This window comes from Rhipicephalus microplus, chromosome 8 (genome assembly GCF_043290135.1).
Source record: "Rhipicephalus microplus isolate Deutch F79 chromosome 8, USDA_Rmic, whole genome shotgun sequence".
Classification (NCBI taxonomy): domain Eukaryota; kingdom Metazoa; phylum Arthropoda; class Arachnida; order Ixodida; family Ixodidae; genus Rhipicephalus; species Rhipicephalus microplus.
In genome coordinates, this window is record NC_134707.1 from 56,262,545 (window position 1) to 56,279,434 (window position 16,890).

The 16,890-nt window shown below is 43.9% G+C and overlaps 1 protein-coding gene across 2 annotated transcripts in view; it reads right to left on the bottom strand.

The window, feature by feature from the left end:
• Nucleotides 1–2,355: 2,355 nt before the first annotated feature.
• The window catches only part of LOC119164505 (uncharacterized), a 54,750-nt gene continuing 40,215 nt past the window's right edge, over nucleotides 2,356–16,890 (bottom strand). For both annotated transcript variants that reach the window (XM_075871886.1, XM_037416702.2), the window contains one exon: nucleotides 2,356–16,409. In XM_075871886.1, coding sequence (XP_075728001.1) covers nucleotides 15,957–16,409 — 453 coding nt within the window. In that variant the 3' untranslated portion in view covers nucleotides 2,356–15,956. The remainder of the gene's footprint in view (nucleotides 16,410–16,890) is intronic.

A 16,890-nucleotide genomic window follows, 5' to 3' on the forward strand; every position in this document is an offset into this window, starting at 1 on the left:
TGGTCAGCTGTAGCGCGGTCTGGAGGTGTCCACGAGGCATAGCACTCCCAACGCTAAAAATGGCGCGATTGCCGCCCATTTTTAATTGTGCTGGATATCAGTGATATAAATCAATAAAAGTAATAGTCATCAATCCCTCAGTTGCGTTATAGGTCGCGGATCGCTACTAGGAGGTCGATAGCTACTCGACGCAAAAATATTGACATGAGTAAATTTGATGTCGGTGCTCGTTTAGCGTAGATAGATAGATAGATATGTGGGGTTTAACGTCCCAAAACCACTATATGATTATGAGAGACGCCGTAGTGGAGGGCTCCGGAAATTTAGACCACCTGGGGTTCTTTAACGTGCACCCAAATCTGAGCACACGGGCCTACAACATTTCCGCCTCCATCGGAAATGCAGCCGGGATTCGAACCCGCGCCCTGCGGGTCAGCAGCAGAGTACCTTAGCCACTAGACCACCGCGGCGGGGCGCTCGTTTAGCGTGCTCCTAAATCAAAATACATGGGCCTCGTGTACTCAGGTGTGAAATCGTGTTGCCAACGTGCAGCATAACTTACGAAAAAAAAAAAAAAAGCTCATTGCACATATCGCAAGCATGCTTGGATGCGTGCAGTAAAAAACGCAGACTAAAAGCTATCACTGCGTCAAGGCTGCTTGACAGCTGGAGCTTAACATAAAATATCATTCCCATAGGCATGCAGTAAAACAAACATCGACAGTAAGAAATTTGCTCAGCAAAGTTAAGCAAAACGTAAACGTTATTATGGATGTACAAAAACTTGCTGCGCATACCTCTCATTCCGCATTGTAATTAAAGCGGAGCCATCCCCGACTTCTCAAATGCTCTCGCTTCGCCCCGACGAGGACTACGTCATCTACGCTTTAACAGAGACTGACGATTAGAACGACGTCTTCTCCGATCGGGCGGATCGTCACAGTGATGCGTTTTCGAAGACTAGTTCCATTCAATGGTGCAACGAGAGGCTGTTCCTCCGAACGGTCATGGTAGCTGTCATTTACTGTACTTTACTGCGATTCCTTTACTTGCTCTCTCCACAAGCATACGCATGGGGAGGGGGTCCCAGGACATTGATACACATGTACGAAATATCCCCAAACTACCACCGATGGTCACGTCGCAAAGGAAAAATAATGTCTGTGCCCCCCCCCCCCCCTCTTCCCCAGTCGGATCCCCCCTCCCGAAAAAACGCCACGCCTGCACAGCACAGTCACAGCGAAAGCAGGAGGGACGCCCTTTCAGAGCCTCTTCTAATCACTTTTTGGGTAACAGGCTACCCTTGCTGGGTACCCACTACGCCATAATCGTAATTCTTGTGTAGTTGACCGGCATTCACTATGCATCGTTCTTCGGAGAACCATATGGTATCCGCTAGACTTATTATGCCTGAAGTGGGTTTGCGCCACAGTTAATAAGTGAGCAAGGGCAAGCTTTTGTCATATTTTGTAATGGGCTGGAGCACCGTACGACCTACTCGTTACGCAATTCGCAATGTGTGACGCCTGGTTGTTTCTTTTATGGCCTAAACCCCTTTATCACTCACATAACTGCTATCCCTTTCCAGACATCAAGCACGTTTAAGGCCAATTCGGAAATGGAGTTCCACGCACCGTTGTGCCGTTGTTAGCTGGCTGGCACGCGGGTTCGAATTTCATTGAGTTTTTTATTTAGTTTTTTTTTCCTTATTTCGTGCGACAGTGGTTAGGGACACCGGTGGCGGACAACTACGGCCCCGCACATGAACCGTGCTGTGATCTCACAACAGCTTTCACTGTAAAAAAAATTTTTGGCTATGCCCCTGTGTGCAACTCAGCTGTGAAGACAGCCCACTGTGTAAAAGACGTGCAAAAACATCCATATCTGAGCTCGTGTGCAGGCTTAGATTAAAAGAGTTTGCAAAGTTGTGCCAGTCAACTGCATTAGCAGATTTTCATAGCAGAGACTTGCTTTCTTTTTGACAGTGGCATCTCCTGGAAAACTACATTGTCAAGCTGAAAGGCAGAGAGACCCAGTGTGGTGTACTTCTGTGGGCAGAGGACGTTCCCAAATTCATAATTATCAGTGTGCAACCATACCTCATTCCTATGGTCAAATCTCCTTAGAAAATATCTATGCCACCTTCAATATCCAACTGCCCTATAACCACTAGGATATTGTGCAGATACATAAAACACTTAATTCAGCATCGTTATAATGATGCTAATCATAATGTTATTAAACGTACCTGACTGAGAGGCAAGTACAGTGTCATACCCAGGCAGAATTCATCCACTGCTTTGCAAATAAAAAAAAAGAAAAAAGGCAAAGAAAAAGAAGCCACAAACAGACCACTTTGAAACTTGAGATTCATTTTTTTTTCTTTTTATTGCATTTCCTAGCGCATTATGTATGTGTGTTGTGTGTTTTGGTGGCAGCGAGAAAGATTGATGGTATTACAGTACATTTGTGCTTCGATTTGATGAATGGTTAAGACGCTTCGTCTGCCTCTTCTTCGAGTACATTGCAGATGAATCAGAAGCCAAAACAAAAACAGGGGCTTAGTCACCAATGATGAGTATTTGGCATTAGAAGAACACTGGCGCAGGCAATTTCACCACAATGAAAATGAAATGAAACAGGGAAGTTATGCCAGGACACTGCAACACCCAGTATGGTCCAAATATAATGAAATGTGCCTCTCCCAAAGTGCGTTCACGTTTCTAGTCTTATAGACCTTCCGGATAGTAAGCATATTGAGCAACAACAGTTTTCAATGTAATCAGCAATTTCGCTCCAAAATAAAGTGCTTAGTGCCCTGAACTTTGCAGCTTGGAATGCTCGCATTCGTGCAATGTCATCAAGTCAACTTGTTGATCATCACTAAACAGGCATATCTTGAAATATCCTTACATCCATATTAATGCAAAAGTCTACCTCAAAAGTTGCAAGAGCTCGTATGCTTCAAGCATGCCTCGATAGCAGACCCCTCTTGTGCTCTGGTTGAGCTGCAACCAATTAACGAATTTCAGATTTAAGCATAAGTGTTTCTCATTTCTTTCTCTAACTTTCATTAACCTATTGAAAAATATTGGGCAAATCATAAGATACAAGCTGGAAACTCCTTATCTCTCTCTCTTAAGTTGAACTCACATTGGAAAGTTTAAAGCTACTCATTTTAGAGTGCGTTTCCATCGTACAGCTCCGGGCATTGTGCCATGTCACTTGATGCAGGTGTGAAAATATGCTGAATGTATTAAATACAAACTTCCAGATTACAGCAACTGCTCCTTGGCATCATAAATGTTTACCTGGCATTACTATTAGCTTAGTGGATTCAGTCTATTTTTATGCAAATCCAATACGTGACTAAACGTACGAGCACATAAGCTGCGGCACACACATGCATTTGGCATCACTTTATAGTTCATATCTTCTGTACTCTTTTGTGATAAACGAGTTGTGCATCACAAAGGCATCTACTGTTGATGACAGAGTTGCTACAGCTTCAGTGAGCTGTCTGAAGAGTTTTTTGTTGGTGCAAAATTGCGAGTTGGGCTACTTGGTAGATGTTCATCGTAAAATAACCGACAGTGCAACGAAGCAATTTTACCTTCATGTCAAAGAAAAAAAATCCTCCTGATCTTAACTGACTGGTAGTGGCGGTATCCTAGGCATGCGTCTATTGAAGCATACTGCATGTCATTCCATTGAGTCTGTATGACTTCTGTATCATCTTAAGAAGTGTATGCAGTTTCAATTTCCGTAATGAGACGGACAGCATACAAAATCACTGAAATGAGTACGGAACGCTTCATTAGGAGATCCCAGCCAGAATTTGACACACAATGTGTGCAAGCATAGGCAACTTGAAGGTTTACACCAGTTAAGTCCTGCATTAAATAGCAGCCATGGCTGTGAGCAAAGGTGGTCGGCTATATACAAGAGCGATGTGTCTGTCAACATGGCTGATGTTTTCCACTCTTCCCTTATCTCTGACAAGCACTTCACAGAATGAGAATGACCGAAATCCAAGCAAATAAAAAACACAGTGCACGTCATGTTCGATTCCAGTGTAACAGAGCAAACGCTCGCACATGGTTATCACTGCTTATGGCGAAACAAGAAGCGCAAGACGTTTTAGAAGTGATGCTGACAGTTCACACAGTGGCATTTTGTCGTGGCACATCAAGCATTGGACCAGCCACAAATGCTCATAAACTAATATAAAGTTTGCTCAAATGCTGGATGCCAAATTGGCACGGATTTGTCCAATCTAATATAATAAGCGGACATTGAGCAGCACGTGTTAATTTCCAGGCCAGGAGAGTGCAATGTGACAAAAAAATATGCAGTAGAACAGATGCTTAGCATTCAACTGTGTGCCGAGTGTCCCTTTGACATGCTTTTTGTATTCTTTTGCATTTTAAATACCTGGCAGAAGTTAAAACTTGTTCAATTGGTATGTCTTACTAATGTACAAAGGATCATTTCTTTTCTCCCATGTAATAACTCATTATGAACAGTATTTAGTGCATCTTCAGCCAATAAAGCACAAATCTTTGTTGAATTACAAGTCACTGGAGCTATCGATACTACAATCACACAGCAAAGCGTACAGTCACTGCAGAAACTGTCATAGTGCAGCACTATTCTGTAATTCAGCATTCCAGTGACATAAAGCATTGAAGATGTAACTGGTAAATAGTTTTGAACAAGTTGTTATGATTCAGTGCAATTCAGATGAATTGAAAAGCCATAGAAACTTGTTAGGCCTGACATAGAAAACATTGTGAGAGCGCAAAAAGACATGACACACAGGAAGAGACAGAAGAGGCCCCTCTGTCGCTTGCTGTGTATCGTGTTGCGTTGTGCTCCCACGATGGTTTCTATGTTAAAGCACCAATTCGCCTAACAGTCAACTCTTTTGATGCTAGGCCTGAATTGTTCGATAGTTGGCATACAAAGGAATCCACACTCAGAGCCATTGTTTCATAAATGTGTCTTGTTCCCATCAAGGCAGCCACAGAAGCATCATGCCACTCGTTTCCAAGAAGAGGCTGCCATTCAGCTTAATGGCGCTTGACAATGAGGCTTCCCTCGTTTGCCAACTGTTTATCTTTTTTTACAAGCAAAAAAGATAAATTTGGCGGTCGTGCACTTCGAAAGTGTAACTTGTCAAACCACAAGATCCGGAAAACCACTGGAACAAGCACAGCAAGCAGAACACTGCCGGTAAACCACAAATCTTCAAAAACAGCCAAGTCCCGCAACTACCAAACAAGTGCACCTTTGCACGTTACACATCAGCCTCAACAGCACCGGGCCGTAGCTGATCTCTGGTTACAGCTGTGCGACATCCAGAACAAGAACTACACGCAGCATCAGACACAACGCACACACGCTGCCTGCACAAAACACAGAGTTGACACCACTCCCGTGACAACGGCAAGGTTTCAAAAGCAGACGACATAACGCTTTGAAATGTCCACCGACCGTCCACCATCGATCCCTAGGCAAAAACCACACCACACTAACACTCTGGGCCGAAAAACCAACCAGTGAGCATTATGTCGCAAGTCCTCTCTTCAATCGCGCTCTCTCTGCAATCCTTGGCACTGCCAACGGCAAATCCAACCAGACAAGCGAAACTGGTGCCGCACTACTTCACAACAAAACAACGCCAAGTCACGGTTACGTGCATCGAAACAATCACAACACCGACGCTCACTAACAAACAAAACACTCCCGTCGCCTCCTAACCAATCACTGCTTTCTGGCACAACACTGAACACCTGTGCCATAAGTGCAAGCCTAGATGTTGGCAGGCTCTAGCTGTGCGCATTTATTGGCACTGACGGCCCACATCCCTTGGACTAAATGTCGAGCCTTACACATCAACAAGGTCGGCGGTGTTACAGCCTGCTAGCTTGGCTCTCTATCGTGCAACGTCATCTGACCTGGCAAAAAAGAAAAAAAAAGATAAGCCAGCAGACAAGGGAAGGGTGCTAATGCCCACCTTATGTGTTGTATGGGTGTGACTGTGATGGCGAGAGCGCTGTGTACGAGACGGGCTGAGCGCGAGTAAACAAAACACAGCACGCAAGTAAAGTGGAGGCTTCACTCGAAACGCCATTCTTGTGCATGATTAATATAGGCAACTAATAATACTTTGTTAATAATAACTATAAGAAAATGTCACCGGTCATCATGTCCCGCAGTATGCGGGCTCGTTGCCGTGCAAGGCGATAATGGCGTTGAAGAAGGCATCGGCACACCAAACATGCTGCGATTTGCGGTCTAGCTGCGCGAAGTTTGCACATATGAATCCACTGGAGGCAATGCTAAAATGGCTTGTTTTGGTATCTGGCAGCTTTTTTTCGAGTGGAGGGAACGGGGTTCTGCATCTATGTTTTACTGATGTCATGCCCTCTTAAATTCTCATAACATTGAATGGCATTTTGAACAAATAACCAATTCGTGTAGTACTTAATACTCCTGCTGATGCAACCAAACACTCATCACGCTTAATGCCAACTGCCATTCTAGCTAGCATTGTACTGAAGCTCTAAAAACATTAGTACGAGCGAGATAGTGTAGGTGATGAGTTTTAAACGACCACAAGGCGAAGCATGTGCGCGTTTTAGCGACGTGCACATTTATTATTGATGAGCTGCGTCGACGTTGACATATACAAAAATGTGTATAAGAGATGATCTGTACAAGTGGGCCTCGAGTTTTTAAATTTTTTTTTTATCAAAAGCTCAGAGCAGCAAAGATAAAAAAAAAAACACGAAGATGAACACGTGAGTCGTGAGCGAAATACGCGCAAACACGCAATAATCTTTTTAGCAATACAGCTAGAATGATCACGCTGGTGTGTTTATTAATAATCGCCTCTGGCTACGTCTGGTTGGAGTTACGGAAGCACAGGCCGGCTTTTCCAAATACTGGCGAGGCTCCGCAGCAACGCGGCGCAAACGTCACCACCATAATCGCACTCCTGACTTGCAGCTTCCAAAAGTGGATTTAAATACTGAAATACTGATCGAAGTGTTTCTCAAGCCAAACACATTATATCACTCCGACCACTTGCTTTAACTGCCCTTGGCTTGCTCTTTCTCTTTTGTTTACTAGCTTTTCCAATGCCGCCAAAGACTCTGATCGGTTTCACTTAACACCTACCCTAGTTCTGTGCATTGTCCTTAAAGAAGTGTTGGCATAATTTCCAAGCAACAGATATGCACATTGAACTACTACTTTTAGCAATTATGAGGGCCGATTCCTGCTTAGGAAACGTCTCTATTTGAACATAAGTTAGCTTCAAAATGCTGTACTTTTCATCAGCGGCGCTCTCTGACATCATGAGACTATGTGCAATTGATTTGGAACAATTACGCAAGGCATGATTGTGATCACGTAAGAGAAAAAACCTGTACAGATCGAAACGAATTTCTTGGCTCTGCTTGTACACAGTGCAAGAACAAGGCAAGCGACTGCGACACGTCGACGTGAATAAGCACAAAAAAGACAATAACCAAATGGAAAACACAGTACAACACTTTCTATTTTGTAATGTCCTTTTTGCACCTTTTCATGCCACGAGTTGAAACTAGCTTTCCTAGCTTTCCCAGCTTTCCCTTGTGTTACAGTACTATGACAGACCCCAAACTGAAATGCACGCATCGAAGGAACTAGTAATTTAAGTTAATTTGCATGCTCTGCCGTTTTTCTGTAAATTTGGCAATGTTAACAAGCTCACGACCTCCGCTTGATGCACAAAGTCACAACTGTTGAGTCGGCACTTCTTTAAATTGAGCACAGATACTGTGTAGACGAACGCAACTCTGGGCATTCTATTGTTTGTATTACACAAAATTGCACAGAATCAGGCGCAGCGACAGTGCCATGTGCAAAAGCGTTGTGAGCTCCGAATATCGATATATACGCCATGTCACGGTACCAATAGAGTCCTTAATGACTTTTGAAATAAGAAAATTACGTAAAGCTAGCCACTACAAAGCAAGAAGGACTTGCAGAAGCTGATTGTGGCACATCAGAAGCTTAATTAAATGTGTATGTGCAGAACACATTGGTCGAGTACTTCCCTTGTTCAGTGACTACAATGTATACAACTGTATTTGACCCACGTCAATGATTCAAAACAGGAAAAGCGAAAATTCAGCTGGGATTAACTGTTTTCTGGCACACAATGCAAGTAACTTATTTTGTGATGCCTTCCTCCTTCACATTGGCATTTCCAAATGAACGCCACGCATTCAAAATGCGAGCCTACTTTTACTCTTCTCTTTTTTGAGCACTAGCGACTTTCAGATTGTGAACTCTGCATCTGCGATCATAGACATGGGGGACACGAGATGTCACGATTACTGACAGTTATACTTCGACTGTTTCTGTCGGATTTTGAGAAAAATCAGTCGCTGAACAGGTGAGTGATGCATGACAGCACGGAAGTTACTCTGCAATAACAGCAAGGTTCTCAACTTGTAACAAGAGCAAAAAAAAAAAAAATCGGTGCAGAAGATAACATACTATTCTATCTCTGTGAAGGTAAACCATTGCGCACCGAGCCGGCGCGACGACGTGACTACGAGTGCTGGAGACTACAAACATGCAAATGACAAGAAAATGTGCAAAAAAAAAAAGTACGCTCTCTCTGAATAATGAAAAAACTGCACGTCGATAATTTGCTTGATACACACACAGTGGTATCCACGTAACACAAACGCGGCACAGTGTATAGCGACAAGAACACGAAGTAGCGGGAACGAAAAAAAAAAAAAAAAGGCGACCCCCCAAAACCCTCGTGACTAACGCCCGACACGATTGTCATATAAACTATGATATTATAATAGTACGGTACGCTGACTTGTACTTTCTGAACAGTCTAAAAAAAGGCAGCATCAGACAGATGCTGCGCTGTTACAGGTTACACTGAAATACAGCTATAGCATAAAATGTGCTCCTCTCTCTCTCTTTTTCGAGCGCGTGTTTTCTCTCAACAGCATCTAAATAATTTCAACGATGGTTGCTCTGATAACAGGTCTGGGTAAACAATGCCCTATAAAAAATGTCAACATCTTAAACAACATGCCTACTGCTTTAGCCATTCCATGTTTTTACTGTAGCTAGGCCACTGGTCCGCCTTATTTCTTATTTTGCTCCCTTGCTGTTTGGCGACAGTGTTAAAATGCTCATCAGCTTCACACAGTAAAGCTGGGGCAAAAAAGACAAAATAGAGGTGCAATCTGAAAACTCAGACAGCAAGGTCACGAAATAACTAATAGACTTTACTCGAAACATATGTTTTCATTCTCCTATTACATCACTGGAACAACACAGAATATCCGCAAAACTTTTGCGGCTTCAGCTGTTGACAGCGTTCAAACTAGAATGTCCGATGACACATTTCGTTTCAAGGGCGCCCCCTAGTGAAACGAAAATAGAGTACACTCAAACCTCAGTATAACAAAGTTGGAATTTACACAAAAATTTCTTTATGAAGGTATATTCCTAATGGTACCTACTGCAAGACTACTCTTAATTTACTTCGTCATCACCAATATTTCCTTATATCGAGGTTTGTCTGCATATAGGAGTTTCAATTGCCGTAAAAACCTTTTATACCAGCCAAATAAAAGTACAAAGCGTTTAAGTGTAATGTGCGAGGCCAACATAGTTAGGCTGAGTTTGTCTCATGGTAATGCCATCGAATGCCACCATCTCAGCTTTGTCAAGCTCCTATGATGTAACGACAATGCCATACCATACACGAAAACTTAAGAGAGGAGGAAAACAAAAAATTTTGGCTTTTGTTCTCAACAAACGAAAAGCGTTTAGTATAACATTCGATTACATTATCAATGCCTGTCCTGAGTCGAATTGTCGTACAAGACTGGCAAAATTATCGCTTATGATAGATCCTGGCTTTCACAGTGTTAAATGTTACTTCCAATGTTATGAACGTTCGGTGAAAGTAGAAATTTATGGTGTCCCTATCAGAACACTGGGAATGAGTATGTTCGAAATATATTAGAACTTCCCCCTCAGGTCAGAGTGAAAAAGTAGCAAGAAAGATCTCAGTGGCCTAGCTACAGTGCCTGCATCAATGTTATAACTGGGCCCACACAAACCAAATAACTTTGCAAGAGCTCGTCAACCTCCTCAACAGAGGAAGTTTGTGCTCTCAGGTACGTCGGTCATCTCCCAGACACACAGTTATGTAGTCAAGAGAGAACAAAAACATAAGACAAACAACAACAACACAAACAACAACAGCAAAACAAACACAAGCGTACAGAGCTTCTCTGCCGCTTTTTATGTGGAAATTTTTAACCACCATTTTAAAAGATGTGAAAAAAAGAATAATAAGCATTACTCGGGTGAAAGACAACACAAGGTGCGCATAATCGCAAACACATCGACTTCACACACATGTTGAACAAACGTGCGCCATATGGTTAAATGCTGTGATGCCTGTACAAAAGAAAAAAAAAACATGCAACACGTCACAAGGGCTGGTGCAAAAGAAGGACTGTGTTAATGGGGTCGGAGTATAAACTAAACACTGGTAATGCCAACAGAAAATACAGTGGCCTGCTAACCACCAAAAGAGCGAACGAAAAAACAAAACAACTTCAGTCTCCTCCGAAGGGCCGCAAGTGACTTGCACCCAAAGAAAGAACAATCGCCTGCTCACGATTTTAGACAGCCTTGGTAAAGACGCCGTCGTAACGAAAACCTCGAAAATCGGAGGCAGGGCATTAGCGCAAAGACCCGTCTCAATGCCTCGCATTGTTCTCCGACAAGACTGTTCCATTTAGCTCATTGAACACCGAAAAAAAAAAAAACATCAACAAGATTCACCGAGTCACCATGTTCGTTAGTGATAAAAACAATAATGCAAATAACAAGTCATAAATATAAGTCATTTGAGTAGCACAAATTTCACACTACAGAAGCTCCCTGCCCCGTTACACGTTTTCCCTTTGTGAGTGACCAGTCTTCCAGTTAACAAATACACCAGTGCCAAGAGAGGTGGAAGGAACTATAAAAGTCCTATGAACAAATCTACATACAAATATTACAAAATATGAGTCTTCTAATTTAGAATTGAATACAGCGTATTCTATAATTTCTAGGCAAATGTTCAAAAATTTCTGAAAGCTAATTCTCAAAATGAATATGAGGCCAGAAGCAAATTTTATTTGATACCCATTCAAAACTTTAAGCCGCATTAAAGGAACCCTGAAATGGTTTCGGCAATATTGTACAAACATATTGGGCCGGTAGACCGAGTCCCGGGGGTTACTTAGAGACCGATGGGAGCTCTCTGAGTAAACTGTGTAATTTACTAAAACCATTTAAAGCTGTGAATAGCTGCAGATTGGTGCAGATCATTGTGACTCAGCCAAAAGCAATTTCAATTGCCCATTAACAGAGCGATACGCTCTGGGCTAGAGCACGTCAGCCGCCACATCTAGGCTGATGATGATGATTGATATGTGGGGTTTAACGCCCCAAAACCACCATATGATTATGAGAGACGCAGTAGTAGAGGGCTCCGGAAATTTCGACCACCTGGTGTTCTTTAACGTGCACCCAAATCTGAGCACACGGGCCTACAACATTTCCGCCTCTATCGGAAATGCTAATCTGATAGGCAGTCATGGGCTATAGAATGTGCGGAAGATCCGCTGGTAGGGTGGCAGCACCTGTCAGAGCAGATATGAACTACTCCACAATCTTCGTCTCTGTTGTCAGACAGCGTGCGCGCTACCAGGCACACTATGTGATGACCTCTGAGACTGCTAGCAACCTGTCGGCGCACGATTTCAGAGGTCTAGACTGGCAAAAGCTCAAATCATCGAGCACGCCCATCAGAGCTTTGCGACCACCAGCGATGCCAGTGTGCCTCATGGGTTGAGGAGGCCAGGAGGAGGGGAGAAGATAACGTTATAAATGTATATAGCGGCCTTGGTACACGACGTGTCACTAAATTTCTGGTGCGAGTGGTATGACGATGCTCTAGCCTGAACGCTGACAGAACTTTGAAAAACCGTTTCAGGGTCCCTTTAGTGAGTACACTGTCAATGATGCAAATCTGGAAGACATGGCCTGTCACGCTTGCAGTTGCATTACATGCACAGACGTTTTTTTACAAGCCATGATGATACATGTCTGTGCGCCAAATAAAATTTCGCGTAAATTGCGAACAATAAAGAAAAACCCGTAATGTAGACAGACAACTGCAGCAAATGAGGGAGTCCACTTTTGCCAATGCAGCGCAACTCCCGACGTCAATAACTTGAGTGTTGTTGTGAGCAGGAAAGAAAATGTGAATGCCTCAATGCGGGGCCTCAAGGAATAAGAATTGAGGTAACAAAGCATCAGAGACTGAGATGAAATGAAACGAGGCCCGCAAGTGGTAATTTCGTTTAAAGGGACTGACAACCAACTTTCACAATGCCCATTTCCTTTAGCACAACGAACATTTCACTAGTAAATGTCTCATTAGGTATTTGTAACGCGGAAAATGACGCGAAACGTCTAAAATCAACATTTTTCCGTCTGGAGCCTATGAAGTTGTGCACACAACACACGCCACAAACAATGAGAGGTGAGTGCTATCGCGGTTCACATTTCTGCACTGTGGATTGCTGACATGCTCCACGTCGCACATGCACCGTGGCTTGACATGTTCTTCTAGTGGCTGCAAAGGCAGCACCACATCTCAGAACCAAGTCCCTTTAACAACTCATCAGCAGCATTAGAGCGTGGATGTATAAAGATATACATACTCTAAAATTATTAAGCACTCAGTATCATCGCAATGTGTACAGTAAAGGAAGCGACCCCACAGCGCAACATCAACAGAATTTCACTATGCAGCACAAAGTAGCTGTCTTCTAGGACTTTCAAGTGTAATTAAAAAACATGATTTGACTCAAATTTCAAAACACAAACTTTAATCTGTCGCTATAATTTGTGAACTTTTCATTTTCACCAAGATCTAAATTGCAAATTTCTTGCCAGTTGTTGGTCCCTTTGAAACGTCTTAAATGAAATGAAGAAAAGAAATATGGCGTGATTTTGTAAAAGAAGAGCTACCCGAAGCACGACACTCATGCACTGAGCTGCCCCATATAGACATGCTGGCACAAGCTGGCAAAAAAAAAAAAAAAAAAAAAAAACCCTCTGTACGAAGCCCTACTATAGGTCCGGAATGCTCTGCCTAAAACTATGCGACATTCAAAGGACGTGCAATAAATGTAAAATGATTTCGAGGTCACTTCCGTTTGAAATTATGCATTCACATATTCGTGCAACTCGCAACTACAGTGAAACGAAAGAACTAGACAGCTCGAGAAGCTTGCCAGACTCGCTACGCGTCACGAGCACACGCACATGCTTTGCTCAAAATGTTGATACATTGTAACACATAATATTCACAAGCACGGTCTGTCATTTTCCACACAAGTTCATAAACGTAACGAATAGTAGATTCCTCGAAAAAATTTTTACATCACCAAAGAGCTATCAATTTAACTGTACTCTGCAAAAAACGGAGGTACTGCCGGTTTTAGTGGCGCGCACCTCACGTTTATGTAATTTTCTGGCGTAAGTACAGAGCATAAATTTCAAGTGAGCAATCACGAATCGCAGAAGAACATGATAGCTAACCTTTCCGCTTGGTGCTTGTTGAAAAATTGAGCACGATTTTCAGCTTGTCACACTTATCAGGATGCCTCCTGCTGGAAATTTCTATCGGATTGGTCACACATGCGAGTGTCGACAGTCAATAACCGTTGGGTGTGCGTTCACATTTAAGAGTCAACAAATACGGGCCGCCTGTGATCAGAGCCGTTTGCTTAACGTTCACCAAGAACCGACGCCTCTGACAGCCTCCAGAACCCCTTCGTGATACATCTATCACCAAGAACACTAACCAGTCATTTACCAACAACTATATTCTTTTTTTGGCACTTCGATAGTGGCTTAAAAGCCAAAAGGCAACGTGGTCTCAGCAGGTAAAGTTAGTCGCAAGCAAAATTAAAAGGCACTGGTTTAATAAGGCCATTTATCTGTCCAAACAAAGCTTGAGCCACCACTTTAAATGCCCCTCCAAACCGTTCGCAGCCATTCGCAGCATTTCATGCTAGGATTACGAATAACATGCCCTCCTCAGATGCATGCTCCAATCCTTTTCCAATACTTTCATCAATACGGCTAAAATCCTAGAAGTACCTATTGTTGCCCGAACGTTGCAAGAACGTTCCAAATGTTGCTTCCCATGTTACGGCAACAGTGCATGTCTACAGAGCTGCGATTTCTACATCCCTGCTCCTTCTGTCTGTTTTTCAACCTCGCAACCTACTTATTGTCCAAGACACAATTGTATGTTGCTAGGTTTCGCATTTACTTTCAAACCCGGCACGTTGCTTCCATTCACTGAGAAATCCTTGCCAGGCACGAGTACGTCTATCAACTTTCACCCTTGCGACGGCATCAAGCGTGGAAACTTCGACAGACCGTGCTTGCGAAAGCTAGATTCAATAGCCCTAAGACAGCAGCACCATAGTTCCAACACAAAGAACAGTCCCGTAGGAGAGAGTGATGTTTAAATGACACGAGCGAGATAAAAAATGTTGCCCAATACAGCCGTGAGCAGTGAACAGACCTTTACGACGTAGTATGAGGCACAAACTCCCACCCGGAGCCAGAGTGCCGAGATGATGACAGGTTTTCTTCTTGACAATTTGAACACAACCGCAAGATCAGCAAAAAGTTCCAAGGTCGTGGTCCATGGCCGTTTGGACAACGGTCGCCGCCATTAACATCCCCAAAACCGTCAACCCTCTCATTGGCACAATGCAGTATCTCATCACCAGGGGCCCACTTTCACAGATGTATGAGAAACACAACAATGGGATGCCCACAAACTCCGAACACTCTTCGTTAACATGCAACAACACACGAGCCGTACACCAACATTGACTTCGAACGAAAGGCCGACCTCGACCTTGAACATGACCTTAGTCACAAATGCCCATCCAGATGGGCCACGCGAACAGAGAAAATGAAACGTCCACTTAAAGTCCCCTACCATAAAAAAAGTTATATTAAAATCGACTCAGTCCGTCAAAGGCCTTGACTCTTGGTCCTATGCACCAAATGACCTTCAACTTTCTCAAGCTTGGGCCCATCGTTGAATTCAAATAGCCCTTAGACAACAACAGTATTGGCAAACACATTATGAGTCCAGAACTCCTTGGCGAGCCAGCTCTCGGTGCCACCAAAAAAAAAAAAAGAAACATGAATGCCGCACATAGATGGTGCTCTATCTTCTTGGGCCCGCCTTGAAGACGCGGCCTTGAACACAATGGTCGGCCAAACTGGCCCAGTCCTCGCATTGAGCAATGCGGGACAGTCTGTACGGTGACCCAACAGATGCAGAGAAAGCAAAGGAAAGCGAGAAAAAAATGTTTAAAAAATACGTCGGAATAAGTGTGTAAAAGAAAACTGAAGCTAAAACAGCAGCACACCACCGCACACGGCATTCATTAAAAATCAAAAACACACGGAAAAGCAAGAAGAAAGGGATCACAAAGTGGCGGCAGACTGCCGTTTACAAGCGGGGCCTTTGGCAGTGCTCACACGCACACAAGCGACGTCTCAGTTCCGTAACCTTTGCACGCCCCTGCACATCCGCTGAGTCACCGTACTCACAGGCAGTACGAAACATGAGAGCTCTGAGCTCACAGCAATGTAAGGCGAAAGCAAGAAAGAATGAGAGAACGGAAAGAATAAGGTCTCCAGGCCTGCGAAAAGTGCTCTGCGAGACGACCTCCGCAGGAGGCCTCCTTGTTCCCGAATCGTACGGGGCGGCGCCGCAAGCTCGGCGCAGCGACAACCCCGGCTGCTCGGAGTGCGGATCATGACCTTGACGTCCAGAATACCCCATGGCCCCGCTGGCAGACAGCGGAAACGCTGAGCACGCTGTGCAGTGAGTGGCGCGTCTTCTCGACGGGGGCGCCGCAGCGGCTGCAGAAGCGGAACAGCGGTTCGAGCTCCTTCCAGGTGACCGTGTATTCCCGCGAGGCGTTGGCCACTGCCCTCATGGCTGCCAGCGAGAGGTTCTCGGGTGCCTCGGCCGGGGGTGTCGTTGCCACGGTGGCCGGCGGTGTCTTGAAGTCGCTCTCCATCCGGTCATCGCTGCCGCGCGAACGAATGGAAAGGTCGGTGGCTGTGCATTCCGCTTCTTCGCTGTCTGCTCTTTCGTCTTCCTCCTCCTCTTCCTCCTCCATCTTGGTGGTGCTGTTGCCATGGTGTTCGTCCTCGTAACATTGCAAGATGCACTCCGGCTCGAAGATGCGACCCATGTCAGCCTGCAACGAGACGCCAGCCAGAGCGTGGTCACAATTCCATGGTGAAAAGTACTGCCCTCGCGAGACCTTTCTTATTATAATACAGTCGCTGATAGATTTTTCGGACTCTGAAAATTCGGACCTGTTGGGTATTTCAGACTTCACAAATGCACAGTCAAAGTTCCTATTCCACTACTGTGTTATTCCAACTGTTTTTTTTTTTTGAGGAATTTATGTTTGAAAGTTCAATTTTCCAGACTAAGTCGTTTGTTTCGAGCTATGCCGCTCGATTTTGAAAGCCGCCATGTTGAATTTTTTGTTGGCTTTGCTAAATTTGGCTTGCAGTGGCTAGTTTGAAAGCGTGTACAATCTTCCAGTTTTGGAGGCAATGCCTGATCTTCCTTGGCTAGCAAAACTTCAGAACTTTTCTTTTTCAGTCATACTTACAATTATCATTATTATGCAGGCAGGTTGTTTTTTATTTTTGAGGGGGTTTGTTTTT